This window comes from Seriola lalandi, unplaced genomic scaffold, assembly GCF_002814215.2.
Source record: "Seriola lalandi dorsalis isolate HSWRI2012SDOR001 ecotype SW California unplaced genomic scaffold, Sedor1 jcf7180002054169, whole genome shotgun sequence".
NCBI classification, from domain to species: domain Eukaryota; kingdom Metazoa; phylum Chordata; class Actinopteri; order Carangiformes; family Carangidae; genus Seriola; species Seriola lalandi.
Window position 1 is genome coordinate 239913 of NW_019524722.1, and position 22932 is coordinate 262844.

The following is a 22932-nucleotide window of genomic DNA, read 5'->3' on the forward strand; positions in this document are numbered from 1 at the left end:
CAGTGGTGTACACTCATACCCCAAATACCTCATTCCCCTATTTATTTTTGGCTTATTTATTGTCTTCTTTTCTCCTTAACCCCATTTGCTCATTGCTGCCAGGCAGATGTTCTCCCAGTGCCCCATTTTCTCCATAAGACCTTGGGCTCCTCTTTTCTTGTCCTCCTTCTTTCACCCTGTGCCCCTTGAGGTCTAATCCCTGGACACTCTTGTGTTGGCTACATTTTTGACAGACGATGCCAAAGTGACTATTTTTACCCTGGTTATGGCCCATAAGGTCCCATGTTCCAGTTAACATATACCTACACTGTGTGTGTATATGAAGCTGCTGAATACGAATTAATGAAACATATTCATATCCTGTCTAGTGATTTTTAGTAGCCCTGATTCCATCTGCATCGTTCTCTTCCTGTTGAAACAGATAATGTAGAGCCCCAAAAAGGGCTTCTGGCAGATATGTGTTATATGTGTGAAATGAGGTGTGTGGTTTTGGCAGGAAGTCTGGACTGACTGTGTGTAGTATGTCTGTGCATCAACAGTGAATATCAGCTGGCCCAGTAGCTGCCGTTGTTAACCCACAAAGTTTTTGTTTGTGTTGTTGAGATGCCAAGTTTCATCAGTGATGTTGCCATTGTTAATCTTCTCTTATCTCTATAATTATTTTGTATTAATATGTTTTGTCATTTATAAATAGTATAATAACATTAAATCATGATTAAGAATCAACATTAATACATTTACATGTTTGCAAACTGACTAGTTAGTAGGAACAGAAATAAGTTTAGCATGAAAAAGGGAAAAAAAATACTCTTGTCCAATTTAGCTCCTTGGACCAAGATTCTTTTGGGGCCCCTGGAGGAAAGCTGACTGCTCTGCTTGTTTGGTATTCCACGCTTCTGATCTCTGACGCTGCTGCAACCAGATCTGCACCATTTCATATCATATATTCTCATTGTAGGGCAGAGAAGAATAATGTTTCCCACAAAATTTTGGAGGAAGTAAGCACTAGAGGAACGCCCACAGAATACCCTGTACGGAGAATGATTGAGCTTTTTGTAGTAAATTTAAAAGCAGCATTTCCATTGGATTTTAGTTTCTTGTGTGCAGATGGAAATTTTTACCTAATAGTGAGCAGGTAGATGGATATACAATATAGTAAATTTCAAGGCAATCTGGCCAGTAGTTGTCAGAACCGACCAACTATCTGACCAACACTGTAAGCCATACAGCCTGCTGATGATTTATAAAAATAATAAATATTGTACAACAAAAGTATAATCAGTGCCATCACTAATATTGATATAATATTGGACAAAGTGGATTATGTAGAGCCTGACGAGTGGCAGGTTGAGTACTATTATTGCCTGAAGCTTCAGGTTAACTAGCTAATCAAGGCTTGCCCAGTTTTGTTTTCATCAGAATTTGTTTTACTGTTTTACTCTTATAAAAGTTCTGATTTTGTTACAGTTGAGGTAAAACTAGTGGCCTTCTAGCGGTAGTTAAAAGTGACAAAGTCTAAGTGTTAACATGATTTTTATATCTGTTTTCCAATTTTCTGTTTTCCCAAATTTTGGATTTGGTCTTTTGAGCTGCACCTCTATATGAGCCATATATAAGTCTTGCTATTACTACATAGCCAGCATTAGCATTAGCAGCTGTTTACTTTCCAGTCTTGCTGAGAGCTTCAGCCATTACTGACAACAAGACAAAAATAGTAATATGCCATCTGAGCAGAGCTACTTTTTCAGAGCAGCCTGGACGTTACAGTGACTCGGTATCAGAAAGCTATGAGATGTGCTGACTGTGCCAGGGCTAGCTGGTTAGCATGCTAACTTCAGTAGACGAAAAGATGTGATAGAAATGGAAGCAAAACAATAGAAGCTTTCCACCTCTGGAGACAGCTCTTGGTGTGGAGGAATAAAGGAGTAATTTGATGCTGAACTCATAATATTTCTTCTGTACTGAAAAGTAAACAGCTGCTAATGCTAACAATGGTTATGTAGCAATAGCAAAACTTACAAATAGCTCCTTTAAGATGGGCTCTGTAGAAATAAGCATTAATATTATATGATGAGGTTTGGATTTTGACTTCTCTCTTCTTGTCTCCTTTCCACAGACTGCCTTTTCAAACTGTGTCCTATGAACAGATACTCAGCACAGAAACAGTTCTGGAAGGCGGCAAAACCTGGAGGCAACAGCACCACTGACACAGTCCTCCTTACCAAACTCCATGTAAAACTAATACCATTCTTTCCAGAGATATTAAATAATTAGTATGTGGAAACACATACTATGCTGTATGATTGCTTTCTGGAGCATCTCTGTGCCTTTTTCTGTGTTAGCACGCCGCTGACCTGGAGAAGAAGCAGAATGAGTCTGAAAACCGCAAGCTGCTGGGAACAGTCATCCAGTATGGAAATGTCATTCAGGTGCGTTAAGGAACCCGTGAGATAAGGTGCTGTGGTTAACAGAACTGTTGCAGTATTTAACACCATGTATGACACTGTGTGCTTGATAATACTGACTGCAATTCCGTTTTAATGAGTCAGTTTTAAATAATTGCTACAGCACAAAGGTGTGCTATGAGCTTATCTTGTTTTGGTCATTGATCACAGGAATGGTTTGCACACAGGTATTAGATCATCTGAAACCGAGAATGGTCATGCATTCCTGCAATGTGACCTGCACCAGGATAATGGCACATATTCTGTAGAAAGTTCAAGTTGCAATGGACTGTCATTCCAGTAATAAAGTGAACTTTAATTGGTTCCTGTCTAACTGTAGGAAATAACTTTACACATATATTTAAGAGAATGTCTTTGCAAAGGTGGTCTTAATCCATAAGATACTGTATAAGCTTCATGAAGTCTACTCTGCTGTCTAAACTCACTGGTTTTAACAAGATATATCATGTTGTAGGATGAAGTTGAGCATTAAGTTAGGTAAACTGTGGGCCTCAAAAATCTTTAGAGCTTATATGATTACAGGAAAGTTGGTAATAGATTATTTTGGACATGTCTGGGGACTGTTGATTAAATGGGTGAACAGCAGAGGTCATGAGAAGCATTTAGATAGAAAGTTTCGAGTACTTGAATAATTTAGAGAAGACATAAAGATACCAAACAGTTCCAGGGATGCATATTTTCACTGAAGTGTTCCCTTGGGTCCTGCTGTGCCAGCCTGTGACATATTTCTGTCTTTGTTTATTTGAGTCACTGTAACTCTTTCCACTGTCAGCATTATGTCACTGATAGTAGCTGTGTGCCTTTGTAACCATGTAAGTCAAACTCTTGTTTTGCCAACAGTTGCTGCACTTGAAAAGCAACAAATACCTGACAGTGAACAAGCGCCTACCTGCGCTGTTGGAGAAAAATGCCATGAGAGTTACTCTGGACTCGGCGGGAAACGAGGGATCTTGGTTCTACATCCAGCCCTTCTACAAGCTGCGATCCCTGGGAGACAGTGTGGGTAGAGCGGGGTGTTGTGGGATTCAAATTAATTGTGCTCTTCAGGAGAAATTAAGCATGTATTTTTAGACTTTCAACAGGGTTTGAAAACAGAAGTCACATGGACTGGCATATAGCTTGGTTTTATAAGACGAGGTGAATTTAAGATGAAATATAAATGAGACAAATAATAATAATGGGCACCAACTCAGGCTACAGTTTGCCCTTCCTTATGTTGTGTAAGCCTCAAGTAAGCCCTCTTGAACTGTCCTTTTAAGTACAGATAGATAAGATACAGTGCATTCACAGTGTCAACTGTGTATTTTGAGATGCTTGAATTCATTTGGCACATGTTGTATTACCTGCCCAACAAGGCAAGAGAATATAAAACACATGCACAAAACATGACTGGGTATCTAGAATTTCCGTGTATTGTAGATATGAAAAAGCCTGAACGATGTGTGTTTGCATCATGAGTTTCCTTGCAGATTGCAGGGTCAGTTTCATAGATAATATTTGGTAACTAAGGCATGAGGATGAAGACCCTCATATCAGTTGTAGCAAAGTATAGGCTCATGAGAGGTTTGTGCTGATTGATAATTAATAAGAATAAATTAAGGATCTTTATTGAGTAAGATATGCATAACCTCTGCTCATCATGCTGCAGTTTGTGCTTGTGGCTAATGTAAATTGACAGAGTTTAAGTTGGCTAAGTGGCAAATGAGGTTATATTTTATCAATTGCCATCGGAAAACTTGCCATCTGCATTTGATCCGTCTTAACTATTAAGGAATAAGTGGCAGCCCCAGTGCAGAGCTTGGTGACCGAATGATTCTGTGACCAGTGTCTGGGTCAAAGGCAGAGGTAGTAGAGAGGCAATAGGCTGTGTAATGACTTTGTGAAAACATGAAGATTTTCCCCCAAGGTCCAAGTGTGCACTGTTTCTTAGCTGGAATAATTACGAAGAGTAGAATTTGGCTTGTGTTGCTTGTATTTGAAGCCAATACGAGATTAAGATTATGGCTGACTCCAAACTGCTCCTCACATCCAAAAGTAATATACTTGAGATTCTTGCCTGTACACTGTGGATCTCTTGAAGAGTTCATCTTAAAATGTTGTGCATACAGCGGTGTGAGCAAGCGCTAATAAATATTTATTCATTGTTGCTGCTTAGACCGCCACATATTTGTTTGTGGTTGGTGCATGATGCTCAGGGTCAGGGCAACACTGTCAATGATTCTGTCTGAGCCAGTTATTCACACACAATATGGTCCACTACTCCCCCTAGTGTCCATCTAGAGACTAGCATGATCCAGTGTTCCCAGATCTCCCACACCTTCATGTTATGTTCATCTTGTGAGGAAAGGTAATAGCAGTTTTGAAGAATGATGGCTGATATCTTGGGAAGTGACATACTTACCTGTTGGAATTTAAATGTAGTGCTCAATCCACCACAGTTTCCCTTTAGAGCAGCAGTATTTCACTGGATGAGTCTGTATTTAAATGTTCATTGGAAGGACACTTATGTTGTTGTTATGTTGTTCACACTAACATGCTTAAATAGCACTTGTACCCCTTTAGTTGATCTCCTTGCACTTATTTTTAGTAATAATAATAATAATGATGGCACAGCAATAGAAATGAAATAGCAAGTACAATGCATACAATACAAAATAAATTACAATAAATATAATTGCATAAAATAAATGATTGTATTGAATGCTAGTGTTGGAGTTAAACAGAATAGGCAAGTTTGAAGAGATGTGTGTACTAAATGGATGAAGTGCTTAGTAGTTCCACCGAGGTCTCCTACTGCACTGAAGCTTTAGTGATGTCCCTCACTGATAAGTGGCTTTGGATAAAAGTGTGTAAATGTAAATGTTTATATTTATTCCACCTGCAGGTGGTGATTGGAGATAAAGTGGTTCTTAACCCTGTGAATGCGGGACAGCCTCTACATGCCAGCAGCCACCAGCTGGTTGACAACCCAGGATGCAATGAGGTACATGAACACTTACAGGGCTGTACAGTAAATAAGACAACGGATGGGTTGCACACTTGCTTCATTAAAGTGGAAGATAAAATGTTGGTTTAACAGCGTACATTGTTGACAGGACATTCAAAAATCAAAGGTGAAATGACATTTCTTAACCTTTCGTTTTTTTTCTGTCTCCTCTGTCTATCAGGTTAATTCTGTAAATTGCAACACGAGTTGGAAAGTTGTTCTGTTCATGAAATGGAGTGACAACAAAGAAACAATACTCAAAGGGGTAGGTACCCTCATATTTTTATAGAACATCAATTTATAACATACAATTTTCACATATATTTGCATATACCTTAATTAACTGGCTACGAAGACATTAAAAAAATGAAAACACATTAAAGATGGTAAAAACATACGTTGTGAAACATAGGTTTGTGTGTGTGTGTGTGTGTGTAATTGCAGGGTGACGTAGTGCGGTTGTTCCATGCAGAGCAGGAGAAGTTCCTCACGTGTGACGATCACAGGAAGAAGCAGTATGTTTTCCTTAGAACCACCGGCCGGCAGTCTGCCACCTCTGCCACCAGCAGCAAAGCACTGTGGGAAGTAGAGGTTAGCACAACATGTTCTTCAGATAAACCCTAATTATGTTTTTGAAGTTTATGCCATCGTGCTTTTTCTAAGTATAGTTAATGCAAGCCAGGATTAATTCATGGCTTCTTTTCCATGTCTTATATCACTACCAGGTGGTCCACCATGACCCATGTAGGGGAGGTGCAGGCTACTGGAACAGCCTGTTCAGGTTTAAACACTTGGCCACAGGGTGTTACTTGGCTGCCGAGATGGGTGAGGTGTGTGTCAACTTCTCTCACCTTCTTATCTGATATCGATATAATTCCTGACTCGTGCATACAGTTCATGGGCTCTCATATGTGTCTGACATAGCAGCATGACTTTTAGTTTAAATCAGCTGAATACTCTGACAGGGTTGGTCTAGAGCCATGAGGTGTAGTCGTACAGGGATGTTAGATATGTAACATGTGGGTGTGTTTCCCAGGTGAACCCAGACTTTGAGGAGGAGAATGCTGAGCAGCGGTCCTCGGTAAGTCAGTCTGATCTTCTTCCATCTGAGTGTGTAGCATCGTCACGCTATCGATCTAATCTGTTCTCTTCTGTGGTGGATCTTTGCTTTCTGCTCTAGGTGGTGGACTTCACACCCTTTAATTTCCAGGTACCATCATGTAATCTTTATTTGGCTGCAGTAAACTAGCCCAAGCGCCTGTCATTGTCTTCTTGTGTCTGCTGCTTTATTGTCCACTTTATCTTTTGTCACCCTCAATTCCCAATAACTTAACTAACTTTCATTTTTGTTGCGTGTGACCTCTTTTAGTAACAGTAGATTACCACAGGGTGCCACCATGCAATCACCTCAGCTGATCCATGCCTCACAATAAATCACCACTAGGTGGCAGTGTTGTACAAACCAATACCAACCTAATCTGAGCTTTTGTGTGCAGTTGTAGTTTTCAACTATGTGCTAACAAGGCCCAATGGTCTGTAGTGATGACTGAAGCTGAGCTCTGATTTGTATAATATGAGTCAGGAGGAAGAACTGATAAGTGGGGGCTGGTAGTGCATACCCCCCTGCCTCATCATGGTTTGGGATCAATAATGTATCTATCACTGGTCTCGATTCATTCACTGTATGTAGCCAGTGCTCTGCACCCTCTCACTGCGCGTTTTTTCCTGCCGCAGCTGGATGCAGATAATGAAGCACTGCGTGGTCGTCTGCGAGCTCCGCAGGAGAAAATCATGTACACCCTGGTGCCAGTTCCCGACGGCATGGATATATCCTCCATCTTTGAGCTGGATCCCACCACACTGAGAGGCGGGGACTCTATGGTGCCCAGGTATAATACACGTAAACACAACCATGCATATGGAACTCCTAACTCCCACATAATATTCAGATAACACAGAGGAAGTACGTGACCTATGTGACAAACATGATCACAATCATTCTACTACAACTGCACGTAGTGGTTTGTGTGTGTGTACAATGCTCAAGGCTGATAAATACCTGAACCATCAGTGTGCAAAGAGACAGCAGGAAAGTGTCAGTGACCCCTCAGAGGGAAACTTGTTTCTGCTCTTTAATGGAAAAATAACATCAAGTAATATTTTCCAATTGGGGGCAAATGGGTGGAATGACAAATAACTCACCACCACATTGTCTAATCTGACAGACCACAGTGATGTCAAGACTATCACAAATCAAACAGTGGCAATGGTAAAGTTTTGACTCATGTGTAGAGCTGAAGGGGAATTTGGAACATCAGTAGGTAGGGATTTTCTGAGAGTCTGTTTTGCAACTATGGACAAAACCTTTGGTCTCTGATGTCGAGAACCACAAATAGCAGGAGAGAGAAGACGGCGAGATTGTCTTGTGTGTTAATGTGAATTTCCTCGTGCTGGTCACAGTGAGATGGTACAAACATGAGCCAAGGAAAGTCCCTGCATGGCATGAGACAGGAAACCATTGTAGTAAAGAGACATGGATAGAAAATCCTTGAACCAGATGTGTAAACAATGCGTATGTCTTCACACATCATCTAGTAGACAAATGCTTTATCAGGAAATCCGCTCAGTGCTCCCACTACGTACTTAATTATATGATATTTCATAGACTTGCGGGTAAAAGCAGGGTCTTTGTAACGCTGCGTTGGCTTACCCGTGTCCCTGCTGTATACTTTCAGGTTCACTCTATAATAAGCCTCTGATTTGTTCCTTTATTCTTGTTGACAGTATTGTGTGAGAGGGAAAGTAAGTTCTAAAATTACAATAGCGTATTTGTCCCTGTCACTGCACATCAGATAAGAACAGAACCTCTACCCCTCGTGTCAAAGCCCCTATTGTGTCATATCGTCAGGTGCGTGCCTGTAAGCTGCAGGCTACTGCTGCTAGCCCCTCCCACTCCTACCTGAAATAACCCCATCCATCAGACTTTAGCCAGGGCACTAATTAATGCCTGGAAGAACTGGTACACAAAGGTAAGCCTGTTAGCTTTAGTGGGCAGTTATGTAATACCTGCCATGAATATGGCTACTGTCTGATGTCTGTGCTGAGGGCCTGACAAGCAATACACACCTGCTCACACACACACACACACACACACACACACACACACACACACACACACACGGAGCAGGCCGGATGCTTTGAGAATGAAGGACGGACGTAATTGGCTCAGACTTTACTACGTGTAAATTTTTTGTGTTAAATGGAGAGATGATACTGTACAGGTCACTGCTGGCTAATCTGTAGTCATGCCACTCACTCTGCTGATGATGGCCATTTTAAGCAGTGTCTTCCCTACCCAGGCAGTTTGTTTACATAACTACATACTTCACTTGTTACTTCTGAGAGAAACGGATACACTAATATACACTGATGTACCACTTTATTCACCTGTATCATATCTACAATGTGCCATAAGTCCTGTCTTTATGACACACATAATCTTCTGTTTGTGCTGACGTTGTTTCACAGAGGTGTTGATTTATGAGAATTTTATCATCATTTATGAGGCCTTAAGAATTGGTGGTGGATGACAGGTTGTGTTATTATAATCTGCCACTTTCATGTATGTAAATGCAAATCAAGTGAACGTTATGAAGTTGGTTAAATTATATCATCCTCAACCTCATCAAAACACATACTGACACTACTACTGCTGCTGGTAATAAAGTAATAAAAAAAAATATATAAATATATAAATGAAAGTTTCCTTCTTTCCTTTAGTTCAACTTTTTATGCACATCAGTATATTTTAACTATGACAATAGAGACAAAATGTCATAGAATCATTAAAATTGAAATGTTTTATTCCCTTGGGAACATAAATATCTTCAAATGTCTTAGCAACTGGACCAACAGACTGTGAGACGTGTTCTGTGCTAAAGTTAATATTTTTAGAGGAAATGAAAAGAGTTCATCTGAGCCTTCTTTCACTTGTCTCCTGATTACTTCCCCACAAACACAGGTGTAAATTGTGCTAAGACAAAGCTCTGGTTATCTGACCAAATTATTTGAAAAAGGAAGAAATCCGTTTCTCAGTAAATGATAACGTAGACTCTGAGCCATGTCCAGTAGCCAAAAGTTTAAACAAGTCCAAAGTAGTTTCCCATCAGAAAAGACACTTTGATGAGACCAGTGGCTGTTGATGGCCATTCGTGCTTTGACAATTGTCCTGCTCCAGCTTGATTTTATTGTTCTGCGATCTCAGACACTTTCCACTGTTACTTCTAGGAGCTCCTACGTCAGGCTAAGACACTTGTGCACTAACACGTGGGTCCACAGCACCAACAACCCCATCGACAAGGAGGAGGAGAAACCTGTTATGTTACGGGTGAGTAGCCGATGACCGGGTCAAGATGTGTAGCACAGCCAAGGTTCTCTGAACACTAAAAACTATTGATTTTTCCAGATTGGAACATCGGCAGTAAAAGAAGACAAGGAAGCCTTCGCCATCGTACCAGTGCCGCCAGCAGAAGTGCGTGATTTAGACTTTGCTAATGATGCAAGTAAAGTGTTGGCATCTATTGCTGGCAAGCTGGAAAAGGGTACCATAACACAAAATGAAAGGAGGTATGTAGGGGGAAATATCCACAGCAGACTTTTTTAATTCTTAATGATTATTTGTTTTGTATATAGTGTTTCATGTTAATTGTATATATTTCTTTGTAAATATCTAATGGAAGGAAAATCACTGAAAGAGCTGCTGAATTTCTGTTATTGAAGTACTCTGTAATGTTTTACCGAGATGTTTTGACTTGTGCACTTCTCCAGGTTTGTGACAAAGCTTCTTGAAGATCTAGTTTTCTTTGTGGTGGACATCCCCAACAGTGGGCAGGATGTTTTGGAGATCATGGTTAACAAACCCAACAGAGAAAGACAGAAACTCATGAGAGAGCAGAATATCCTTAAACAGGTTGGTTTTAAACTCCCGGAGACTGTAACTGTTCAAGTTTGTGTTTAACAACATTTTGGGGGTTAAAATTTTCCATTTCCATTGCAGATTTTCAAACTTCTGCAAGCCCCCTTCACAGATAGTGGCGATGGCCCCATGCTTCGATTGGAAGAACTTGGAGACCAGCGCCATGCTCCTTTTAGACATATTTGCAGGCTGTGCTACAGAGTGCTGCGCCATTCCCAGCAGGATTACAGGAAGAACCAGGTGGGTGGACACAACAGCACCACTCTGACCCTGACTTTTAATGAGTTTTTCTTTGTAATAACTATTTTCCGTCTTCTTTCTGTTTTATTACAGGAATACATAGCCAAACAATTCCGCTTCATGCAGAAGCAGATAGGATATGACGTGTTAGCAGAGGACACAATAACAGCTCTGCTACACAACAACCGGAAGCTGCTGGAGAAACACATCACTGCTGCAGAGATAGACACATTTGTCACTCTAGTGAGGAAGAACCGGGAGCCGAGGTGAGGCTCACAGGACGGGACAGGCCCCTGCTGGTATCATAAAACGGGCGGTTGTCAGTTTGGGTCAGATGTGTTTGTATAACATCTCCTAAGGAATTTAAATCTATGTAAATATATTCAAATTTGTGCAGAGGGGTACAAGTGTAACTGCTTGTGACTGACCTTGGCGTGGCAGGCTATTTGCAGTTGGTGTGTGATTCTGCTGTCTTGTCAAGTGTTTTCAATGATATGTGAATCAGGCTGATCCAGAAGGTTGAATAAAGGAGGCCTTCACATAGTGTTAGAGAAGTGGAGTGCACATTAGTATTTCCATGTACTTTTTTTAACCTTTACTTTACTTACCTGACTTCAGACTGTCGTATAATCTGAAACTGGCCATGCATAGTCTATATAAATATTTCATGTTTTGTGATCTGTACCCAGGTTTCTTGATTACCTGTCAGATCTCTGCGTGTCCATGAACAAGTCCATCCCTGTGACACAGGAGCTAATTTGCAATGCAGTACTGGACCCTACCAATGGTGACATCCTCATTGAAACCAAGTGAGCTCCTCGTTTTTGTCAAAGGTCCCATATTGTATAAAGTGAGATTTCCATGGCTTTTTGATTATAAAGCAGGTCTAGGTTCTCTGTTGATACTGTGAAAGTATCAAAGCGCTCAGTCCACGCAGCCTGAAACTGAGCCTTAAAACAAACTGTCAGGACTTCTGTAACTTTGTGATGTCACACTCAACCATTCCTCAAGCCCTGCCCACCTGGACCCACCATCCAACCTTGTAGGATTTGTTTACCTGAAATCTGCTATGTTTTTATTCAAACACTCAGAAAACAGGCAGCCAGTTTGAAGAGAAGCTCAGAGCCTCCTTTCTTCTCATTGGCTCACCAATCTGTTGTTACGAGAGATCCAGAGAGAAGCCTGAGAGAGGAGATGTAAAACTACACTGTGATAGTTTTTGGTTCTTAAAACCATAAATATATCTTCTTATGGATCAACACAAATAAAACATCAGCAAAGTGTAAAATATGGGACCTTTAAGTATCACGGTTTTAGCTGCTAAGCTGAAATGAGCTGTTTTGCCGTAACTTTTGAGCTGTTACCCAGGTTGGTCCTGTCGAGGTTTGAGGTTGAGACGACAACAAATGGAGAGAACCCAGTGGAGGCAGAGGATGAGGAGGAGGTGTGGCTGTTCTGGAAAGACAACTGTAAGGAAATCCGGAGTAAGAGCGTCAGGGAGTTGGCCCAGGATGCAAAAGAGGGCCAGAAGGAGGATCAGGAGGTGGTCAGCTACTACAGGTGAGATGTCTTTAGCTATACACATATGAATTTATTGTATATATGCTGTTATAAAATCATATTAGACTGATTTTAACATTAATCTGAAGGGGAATGTTTTTCAAAGTAAGCTTGTATAGTGCATTGCAATCCAAAACAACTACATGTGTACATTGTAATTTTGAAATATTGCACATTTAAAGTTTGACTTGTATCTGATGGAACTATGACCTTTTTTTGAGAAAATAAAATAATAACACCACACAGGCACAAAGTAATATTCAAGAATAATAAGTATGACCATAACTAATTTCTGATTAAAAAGACAAAGCTCTAAAAATTCCAAACTCGCATGATATTTCCTCTTAGGTGCCAACTGAACCTCTTTGCCCGGATGTGTCTGGATCGTCAGTACCTGGCCATCAACAAGATTTCCGGTCAGCTGGATGTGGATCTGATCTTGCGCTCTATGTCTGATGAGGACCTGCCATTTGACCTGCGGGCCTCATTTTGCCGCCTGATGCTGCACATGCATGTGGACCGTGACCCTCAAGAGCAGGTTACGCCCGTCAAATATGCTCGTCTTTGGTCTGAGATTCCCTCCAAAATCGCTATTGATGAGTGAGTTCATCTCAGGAATTTAATTGACTTGTATTTCCCTTGTGAAGATGTCATCTCTTAGACGTGTTTCTCCTTTAATTGTCTAATTACGCAGCTATGACAACGATGGAACCACCAGAGATGAGATCAAAGAGCGGTTCTGCCTCACAATGGATTTTGTAGAGAACTACCTGAGAGAGGTGGTGTCGCAGAACATTCCCTTCTCTGACAAGGAGAAAAACAAGCTCACCTTTGAGGTATTGCCTCTTTGTGGATGGTATGAACTGAATTGGTCATATTGGTTTAATTACATAATAAATCATGGTTTTGACTTCTCTTGTCTGTAGGTAGTGAACCTGGCAAGGAACCTCATATACTTTGGTTTCTACAACTTCAGCGACCTGCTTCGACTGACAAAGATCTTACTGAACATTTTAGACTGTGTGCATGTCAGCACCATATACCCCATCAATAAGATTGAGAAGGGAGAGGAAAGCAAAGGTATACATCCATTTCCATGTGTTGTCACTTTCTTTCCCTTAGTCTCTGACTTTTCTTGCAGAGACATATCATTGAATGACTGAAAAAACTGGTTAACTGGTAGCAATGAATCACAACAAAATCTTCATAGATGTGTTTTAAAAAGCAAAATGTCAAGAAACTGAATCTGACACCGAGATTCCAGTGTGGTAAAGTTCTGTAAAAGATCATTCCACACGAATATCCACCATTCCTATGAATTTAAATGTTATGCCGGTAACACACTGCCTGCACTCCGTGTGCGTGGCAGCTGCGTCACTGCTACTGCCAGCTTTATCTTTCTACATAGAGTTTGCCTTGGATAATGACATCAGCAGGTTACTCGAATGTACTCGAATGAAATTCATTTCTAATTTATTTTTGACAGAATATGTCACTATAATGCTACTGTCTCCACATGCAGTTGCTATTTATATTTTTTTTATGTCAGTGTCATTTTCAGATTCAGCCTAGACATAGACAACTATAGTGAAAGGTGTCAATCTTATGTAATGTTGCTCGTATGATGTCAATAGGTGTTTTCCGTCTCTATTTTTGCTGGGATCCGCGTGTGTCACATATTACAAATTGGCGAGATGCAGGAACTCTGTCCGTTCAAACCCGTTAACAATGGGTGCTGCAATGATAACCGACGTTCTGTAGCCGTCAAGCACACACCACGCAGCCAATGTGTTCCCAGCCTTTACTCCTTGGTTTATTTGCTGTAGGTGGCAGCAATGTGATGAAGTCCATCCATGGAGTCGGGGAGCTCATGACCCAGGTAGTGCTGCGAGGGGGCGGCTTGTTGCCCACCACACCAACTCATCAGCCAGAGGGAGACGTGGTTAAAACCCAGACTGAACCAGAGAGAGAAGACATCATGGTCATGGACACAAAGCTTAAGATCATTGAGATTCTACAGGTAGCGATGCACAGGAACACTGCTTCTTCCTCAAACCCAAACACTGAGCCCTTTTGTCTGAGTTGTACCATTTTTTTCTGTTTTCCTTCAGTTTATTTTGAATGTCCGGCTCGACTACAGGATCTCATGCCTGCTCTGTATTTTCAAACGTGAGTTTGATGAGAACAACCCACAGGGAGACAACACTGCCAGTCAGAATGGAACCAATAATGTCACAGGTCAGATGCCAGGTATGGATCCACATGATTTTATTACTTACACATTTTGACCCATATGAATACTAACATTGATTTATTTGAAGTTTATTTATTCTGAAAACTGCTTTGACTGACTCTAGGAAATCTTGACTTTGAGAACATTGAGGAACAGGCAGAGGGGATCTTTGGAGGAAGGTAATCCTGATAATCTTTGCTAATCTTTACAAAAGCCTTTTTTGAAGCAAGATGAAGGAAGATGAAAGTTTATGTAATTTTTGTTCCACTGTCTTCACAGTGAGGAGAACACTCCACTAGATCTGGATGACCATGGTGGTCGTACCTTCCTAAGGGTCCTGCTGCACCTGACCATGCATGACTACCCTCCTCTGGTGTCTGGAGCACTTCACCTGCTCTTTAGACACTTCAGCCAGAGACAGGAGGTCCTCATGGCCTTCAAACAAGTACGCCCCACCACTCTTCAACACTCCCTTTTAATATCTGACTATGCACACATTTATATTTAAGTGCAGGACTAGAAACCTTAAAAGGTATGGATTTCTTACCTGAAGTTTGTACATATATACATCTCCCTTCACTTCATGTTAGGTCCAGCTGCTGGTGACAAGTCAGGATGTGGACAACTACAAGCAGATCAAGTCAGATCTCGACCAGCTGAGGTCCATTGTGGAGAAGTCTGAACTGTGGGTGTACAAGAGGCAAGGAGAGGATGGGATGGACGGAGATGGACCTTCAGAGTCTGACAACAAAAAGAAGGTACAGTGTATGATAACCTGATAACATGACAACTTATGAAAAGGCCTCAGTATAGATTGTAGTGGAGTAATGCTATAAAACCTCTTCTCTTCTGCTTCTTGTTTTGCAGGGAGATTCACTCTGTTCTGACAAAAAGAAGACAGAGAGCACCAGCAGTTACAACTACAGGGTTGTAAAAGAGGTATGATCATACGTTTATTAATCTTGTACGTTCATGTTTGTGACCTGTTATCTGTCATTAAAATCCTCCTGCTGTTTGTCTTCAGATCCTGCTGCGCCTCAGTAAGCTGTGTGTCCAGGAGGGGAGCTCAGGGAAGAAGAGTAAGAAACAGCAGCAGAGGCTGCTGAGGAACATGGGAGCTCACAGCGTGGTGCTGGAGCTCCTGCAGATCCCCTACGAGAAGGTGCCACATCACATGCAAAATAATTAGGATTTACACTTTTACACATTTACATTTTCCCCATTCATTTAATCTAAATGAAAAATAAGTCTTGCTCCGTGTTGTCTGCATTAGGGTGAGGATGTGCGAATGCAGGAGATCATGAAACTGGCTCACGAGTTTCTGCAGAATTTCTGCGCAGGGAATCAGCAGAACCAGGCTCTTCTCCACAAGCACATCAACTTGTTTCTTAATCCAGGGGTGAGTAGCACAGGGTTACTCTGAGTGATTGTTTTCTACAGTTGTTACAGTTCTGTTTTCACAATGCTATGTGAAATGTGAAACTCACACATCAGTACTAATTTTGGCAGATTTTCCTTTTGCTCTCTCTCTTCCAGATCTTAGAGGCTGTCACCATGCAGCACATCTTCATGAATAACTTCCAGCTGTGCAGTGAGATCAACGAGCGTGTGGTCCAACACTTTGTCCACTGCACTGAGACTCATGGTCGTCACGTCCAGTATCTGAAGTTCCTGCAGACCATAGTGAAGGCTGAGAACAAGTTCATTAAGAAATGTCAGGACATTGTCATGGCTGAGGTCTGTTCTATGATCTTTATTAGAAAAAACAAGTTAGTATTGATAGTAACACCACAGTCATTGAATTAAAGCAGAAAGAGAGAGAGAAAAACGTTAGTGACACTAATAGATATAGAAGTTACTGGTGGAAGTGATTTACTGTAACACTGACTAGACGTCTTGTTACTGTGATGTCCCCACTCAGCTGGTGAACTCAGGCGAGGATGTCCTGGTCTTCTACAACGATCGCGCCTCCTTTCAAACACTAGTCCAAATGATGCGCTCGGAGCGGGACCGCATGGATGAAAACAGCCCTCTGATGTACCACATCCACCTGGTGGAGCTGCTGGCTGTCTGCACTGAGGGCAAGAATGTGTACACTGAGATCAAGTGTAACTCCCTGCTGCCCCTCGATGATATTGTACGGGTCGTCACCCATGAAGACTGCATCCCTGAGGTGTGAATTAAGAGTTTTATTTATCTATTTTAAAGTCAAATACATTATTTACATATATTCTGCATTTTTTTGCACTGAAACAATGTTCAGTATCTTGTTCAGTATCTTGAAAGTTGAAATGAGGTTAAAGTGCAGGCTTTCAACTTTGAAATGATCAGCCGTTGTCATCAGTGTTATCATTACTAACAAAATAGGTCACGCTGTGTGTGGTATTTGCGTTTGGATTACGTAGCTTTCATATCTGAACAACAAATAACATGGTAGACCTGTACTGGAAAACAGGAGAGCTTCACTTGTTAAGATGAAACCCTTTTGACATTTGAACAGATCAATAGGGCATAAATGCATTAAAGCCATGAACAGAAGAAGACACTCTCCACGCAGTGTTCGGTGCAAGATACAAAATACTGTATATAGTAGAGTATTTTTTATGGCACATATTAGGCCTGGAATCAGTATGTGTTTCAAATGACGGTTTCATATCACTTAAGTTAACCAGACACATATACTTAACAAATACATATCTACAGAATTCATTGACTAACTCCTGTTGGCAGTAGATGTCTGTCTAATATCTACAGTAGGGCTGAACAATTCATCAAAAGTGCAATATCAAATCACAGCAGCTGCAAATTTTTGATAAAAGTATAATGTTTCACAACATACCATAAATGAACCATTGTGGTGTTCCAGAGACGCCCCGGGCCTACTTATCATATTCTCCATACGTAAAGGAACATGCTTGTTTGGTACAAGCCCCAACAAAAATCACGTCATCATTTTTATATTTTTTTTTAGTGAAAGTGAAATGCAAAAACAATCATTCAAACTGAAATTGTGACTCATATCACAATCGCAATATCTGCCAAAAAATTCCCAATAGATTTTTTTGCATATTGTTCAGCCCTATTCTACGGTCATATTCTTTGTTTCTGACATGTTGTATCAAAAGAAAGAAATTGTTGCACCAACAAAGTCCTTCCCCACAAGACAATGATCTCTGTACCAGGTTTCAGTAAACTCCAGCAGCCTGCACACACTCCAGGTGCAGCAGAGGCAAGCAGTATGAGTTGCATCATGGTGTTCAGTAAGCATAGACTAAAACTACATCACCTGCACCTTATGAAAACAAAAAGGGGTTCTCAACTTGAAGTAAGGAGATGTGCCTGTCAAAACACTTTGGAGTTGACACATGTTGCTTGTGTGCATGCTGTGTGCCAGAGATGTTTACAGTTGGTGTTTTGACAGCACATTTCTGTCCATGGATCTCCAGTTTGTTTTTTTGCGTTCTGGCAGGTTAAGATCGCCTATATCAACTTCCTCAACCACTGCTATGTCGACACAGAGGTGGAGATGAAGGAGATTTATACTTCCAACCATATGTGGAAGCTGTTTGAGAACTTCCTGGTGGACATTTGTAGGGTAAGCCACAGTGTATCTGACAAGTGTGATCAATAAAAGGAAAATGCTGATGTTATGTCACACTGATTATGTCAACGCAGCATGGAGCGAACATATGTTACCTATCGCCCACATGCAGGAAGTGTGATCCAGTGGCTGTGCGTCATGCTGATATCTTCTCTGTCCCTGCCTAGGTGTGCAACAACACCAGCGACAGGAAGCATGCGGATACCATGCTTGAGCGTTATGTAACAGAGACAGTCATGAGCATTGTCACATGTTTCTTCAGCTCTCCTTTCTCTGACCAGAGCACAAGCCTGCAGGTAATCTGGACTGTGGAGTATTAACATTCACAATGCATATTACAAACAGTCTTGCAGTTGTCTATAAATCATGTTATATACTTGAGTTTAGCTGTTTGAAATAGAGAAACCCTGCTCACATACATGCATATACTACAAAATATGACATTCTTCCCTTTGCGTAGATGGCTCGCCATATGTATGTAAGTAAAGGTGACTCTCCCCCACATTTGTTTCCCAACCTTTGGGTGTGTTAGTTCTCAGCAGGCTCTGAATGTTACGACGTATCTTCACTGTGTGGGTTTCCACATTTTTATAGCTTAGTCAGCACACAGACTCTGTTGTTCCTAGATCTGTGGGTGTGTTGCACAAGGTTTTGCTGGGACATGGTGCAGATGATGCACTGTTGCAACTTGGTCACTCCGTTTCTTAAACCTCGGTGTAGCGGTGTCCTGCTGCCCACGACTTTCCTAGTAAATCCTGACCACTACCCTAAGTAGATTGCCAAATCCCTTGTGCAGCAACTTTGTGGTGTAGTTTTACAGAACTCTCTGGAGTTGTTTTGTTTGCAGCTGGCTCCAGTAGAAGTTGTTGATTTTTTTCTTAATGTAATCATTTTACACATTCTGAGAATTCTGCTTGCTGACATTTTACCAAATATATGATGACATCACGACCCTCTTTCTCTCGCAACAGGCCGCCATTCTTGGAAAGATAACTGAGGTATTTATTGTACTTTAGGGCTGTGGCCAGCTGTTAGATTGCTCTTTCATCATGGTGGTAGAAATAAGTTGTGCTCTCTGTTAAACCCTGGTTTGGATTGTTATGTTGGGAGTGCACATGATTATACACAGCTGGCCTACTGGACCTGAAGCTGTAGACCCTTCCACCATAGGTGCCATAGTATCCTTGCACTGACATGTTTAGCACAAATGGGGTTTTGAGTCCAACCTAGTGAGGGAACACAATAGTCCTTCAGTGGTTGTTCAATTCTCATTCACTGTTTTCCTTCTGCTCCTTTCTTTACCTTCTTTATCTTGTTTTGGTTTTTTTTAACTTATTTGTTTTTTCCTGTATTACAGACTCGTCAGCCAGTGTTCGTACAACTGCTTCAGGGAGTGTTCAGGGTATACCACTGTAACTGGCTGAACCCTGTTCAGAAGGCCTCGGTGGAGGCTTGCATTAAAGTGCTCTCAGACGTGGGTAAGATACTGTTCCCACCACCAGCGTCTAGCATTACATTAGAAAGAGCATTGTGGCACACGTTAAAAACATGAAATATTTATCTTCTTCCCTCTACCCAGCTAAAAGCAGAGCCATTGCTATCCCAGTTGACCTGGACAGTCAGGTGAACAACTTGTTTGTCAAGTCCAATAATGTTGTGCAGAAGAGCATCCTCAACTGGAGACTGTCGGCTAAGAACACCTTCAGACGAGACTCCGGCCTGACGACCTCCAAAGACTACAGAAACATCATTGAGAGGCTGCAGGTTGGTAGCAAGACATGCTCTGTTTTGTTCCTTATTCTTGACAATTTCAGTGTAATCATTTTAATTATTTAAAAATATACTAATTTTAATTGATTTAAACCATATCATCTAACAGTGATCCCTCAAACAGGAAGGTGGTGCCATGGCAAATATCAAAAGGAAACACATATTATAAAGCAGTTTGATGGTAAAAGCAACAAAAAAACGCAAAGCAGCAAAAAAGTGAAAACACGGGTTAAATAAAACATTGGTAAAATGATCTAGTTGGTTGAAAATCAGCTTGATTATTGAAATGTTCTTGATTCCTTGAATTGTACCTAAAGACAGTCAGGTTATAGAGGAGAACAGGAAGCAGTGAGCTATTATAAAGAGGACCAGTGACACATGTAATAGCAGAGTGGTACAAGACAACAAATTCTTTCAGTAGTGACAAGGTGTTGATTTGTGCCATAGTCAGTCTAACAAAAAGGAATAAAGAAGGTGTAAAAACTCGAAACCACCAAACGAACAGTGAGCATGTGCAACAATTGTTGTTGTATTGATTGGCTAGATGACGAGCTACTGCAGTAGCCCTGTGCCTATGCTAACTGATCATCTTTAAATACAAAAAATACAATATGAACAGCAATCTTTCATTAAATAACTGTGTTTGACAGTTTACATTCTGTCTCTTCTCATGGATTGAGAAGCATATGAAAAAAAATCTCAATCTCAATTTATTGCTAAAAATCAAATGTGTGAAGCAAAGAAATCAGAGGGAATTACAGTGAAACATCTTAATCATCGTATGTTTTATTGTATAGATCAGATCTGGTTTGTGAGACGTGTTTTTCAATGATGTAGCCGTCTGGTGTATCTGACCCACATATATCTCTGAGACAGCGGGAGAACTGTACATTTCCTCTTCCTCCTTGGGACTTTTTTGGCAGGAAAAGGGGAACAATGAGCTATGACACCCACAAAAGCTATGTGTACAGTACATTTATTATCAAGTCATGCTACATGATGAGGAGTAATGCAAATATCCAAACTTTAGGGACCTGTGAATACAAGTGTTATCCAAATACCATGGCAGAAAAAAAAGTGACAATTAGAATAAGCTCATTCTGCCTTTACTTGCATACTGCAGGTATAAAAAATGTGGTGTGTGTGATCAGCGTGGGCCAGTCAAGACTCCCCACTGTTATCATTAACTGTTGTCAGTGCCAAGAGTGATGTAATGTTTTTGGTAAATGTGTCGCAAACAAATACTGTAGAACTGTGGTTCCTAATTGCATCCTGGAATTAAGTGTTTTTTAGTGATAGGCCAAGCTGTTACACCCTGTTTTCTTGTAACAAATGACTCAGTTTGAAGCGGAAGTTCTGAATTTCTGACCTATTTCACGAGGCCAACCTCGTCACCGACCCAAGAGGGATTTATGTGACTCCCAAACATGGTTTCCTTTCCATGTTTTTCTTTCCTTTATTTAGAGAAAAGAATTTCTCAATATCTCTGCTTCAGTGCTATTCATGGTCTACTATGTTTCTTTTTTTCTTTTTTTTTACATGCTCATGTTTTTTTTCCACTAAACAGCCCACACATCTCATACTATCATCACTACTAGACTATCAGTCTTCATGATGCAACTTCACTATTCGCATCTTTTCACACTAATTATCACCAGACGTGACAGGAAGTGCGCAGAGAAGTGGGACGTGGTTGTGCACCATACATTTGGTTTGAATTGTTTATGCACACAAAAAATTGTGTACCGGATTTGTAATCTTCTGCTTTCTCTTCCATTATTTCATAAACCAATCACACAGATGTTTTGATATCAGCCACAGCTGGATTTCTTGGATGAAATAATTCAAGCGGATGCATGTACAATAGATACTGACAGATAAAAGTCTGAGGGAGGAAGTCTGTAAATGAAAAGTTCAGGAGTAATAAATATTCAAGACCACGATTTTCATGTAAACGTGGAGATTAATCATCTAAGAGGATCTTGTTTTAACCGTTGACAGGAAGTCAGTGAACTCTTCAAAGCACAGTTTCAGATCATTTCTAACCTCTGGCTGTGTGTCACTATGCTCTGTAGGACATAGTGTCAGCGCTGGAGGACCGCCTGAGGCCGCTGGTCCAAGCTGAGCTCTCGGTGTTAGTGGACGTCCTGCACCGTCCAGAGTTGCTCTTCCCTGAGAACACGGATGCTCGCAAGAAATGTGAAAGTGGAGGTTTCATATCAAAGTGAGTCCGAACCTCACCAAGATCAGAGCTGGGTTAACAGACACCTCAGATAATACGTAGTTATGGTTAGTGGTGGAGATGAGACAGCCTGTTGAACTGCAAGTGTGCATACTAGTGTTATTGTAGTGCATATTGTAGCACAGCATCAGCTTGAGATAGATCTGCCATAGATGTGAATCTGGAAGCTTTTTTGTAGAAGATACACAAGGAACATGAACACAACCTCACAAACAGACCACAAATAAATTTGGTGATCTCACTTTGGTGAGCTCACTGCGCTCTTTACAGTCCTCTGTGCACTGCCAGGATGTGTAGGAGTAGTTTTCCAAATTCACAGCTGAATAACCCCTACTTCACGTCTGCTGCCAGGCCCTTCTCCTCCAAATCTGTTGTTTTAGGCTTAGAGAAGATCATTCTGTGAAGGAAATAAGCCAGAATTATTTGGTGCGATTATCATGGGTATGCTCTGTAGTGGTGTGAGGTGATTTGGAGAGCTGCAGCTGCCATCAATCCATGTTTATGTGCTCACTTTTCCTTTTCTTCCCCTGACCAGACTGATCAAACACACCAAGCAGCTGCTGGAGGAGAATGAGGAGCGTCTGTGCATCAAAGTGCTGCAGACATTGAGGGAAATGATGACAAAAGACCGGGGCTATGGGGAGAAGGTGTGTACCTTTCTGTGTTTCCTGTTTCTCATCATCTGCGTGTAGACATGCCCAAGATTCACCCACACATGAGATAAAACACTTTGCTCACATCTCGGGATGCAGCGTTCCTGTCCCACTTCAGCAAACTTACAGGAAGACATTAGATGAAAAAGCAATAGAATCAAATAATAGGCTGAGGTCTCTTTGGTGGCGTCTGGAGCCTGAACAGCA

The 22932-nt window shown here is 41.1% G+C and overlaps 1 protein-coding gene across 1 annotated transcript in view; it reads left to right on the forward strand.

Annotated features, from left to right (window-relative positions):
* The window catches only part of itpr1b (inositol 1,4,5-trisphosphate receptor, type 1b), an 87152-nt gene that overhangs the window by 13213 nt on the left and 51007 nt on the right, over positions 1-22932 (forward strand). Inside the window, 36 exon segments of the mRNA XM_087173316.1 lie at positions 2117-2232; positions 2343-2429; positions 3306-3464; positions 5350-5448; positions 5633-5716; positions 5896-6042; positions 6177-6281; positions 6488-6532; positions 6632-6661; positions 7186-7340; positions 9739-9838; positions 9917-10077; positions 10279-10420; positions 10508-10666; positions 10760-10932; positions 11356-11475; positions 12035-12226; positions 12575-12826; positions 12921-13062; positions 13153-13306; positions 14053-14246; positions 14338-14476; positions 14584-14638; positions 14739-14904; positions 15050-15217; positions 15327-15398; positions 15484-15621; positions 15733-15858; positions 15996-16196; positions 16381-16632; positions 17929-18054; positions 18228-18356; positions 19418-19538; positions 19640-19824; positions 21906-22054; positions 22608-22719. Coding sequence (XP_087029442.1) covers positions 2117-2232; positions 2343-2429; positions 3306-3464; positions 5350-5448; positions 5633-5716; positions 5896-6042; positions 6177-6281; positions 6488-6532; positions 6632-6661; positions 7186-7340; positions 9739-9838; positions 9917-10077; positions 10279-10420; positions 10508-10666; positions 10760-10932; positions 11356-11475; positions 12035-12226; positions 12575-12826; positions 12921-13062; positions 13153-13306; positions 14053-14246; positions 14338-14476; positions 14584-14638; positions 14739-14904; positions 15050-15217; positions 15327-15398; positions 15484-15621; positions 15733-15858; positions 15996-16196; positions 16381-16632; positions 17929-18054; positions 18228-18356; positions 19418-19538; positions 19640-19824; positions 21906-22054; positions 22608-22719 — 4955 coding nt within the window.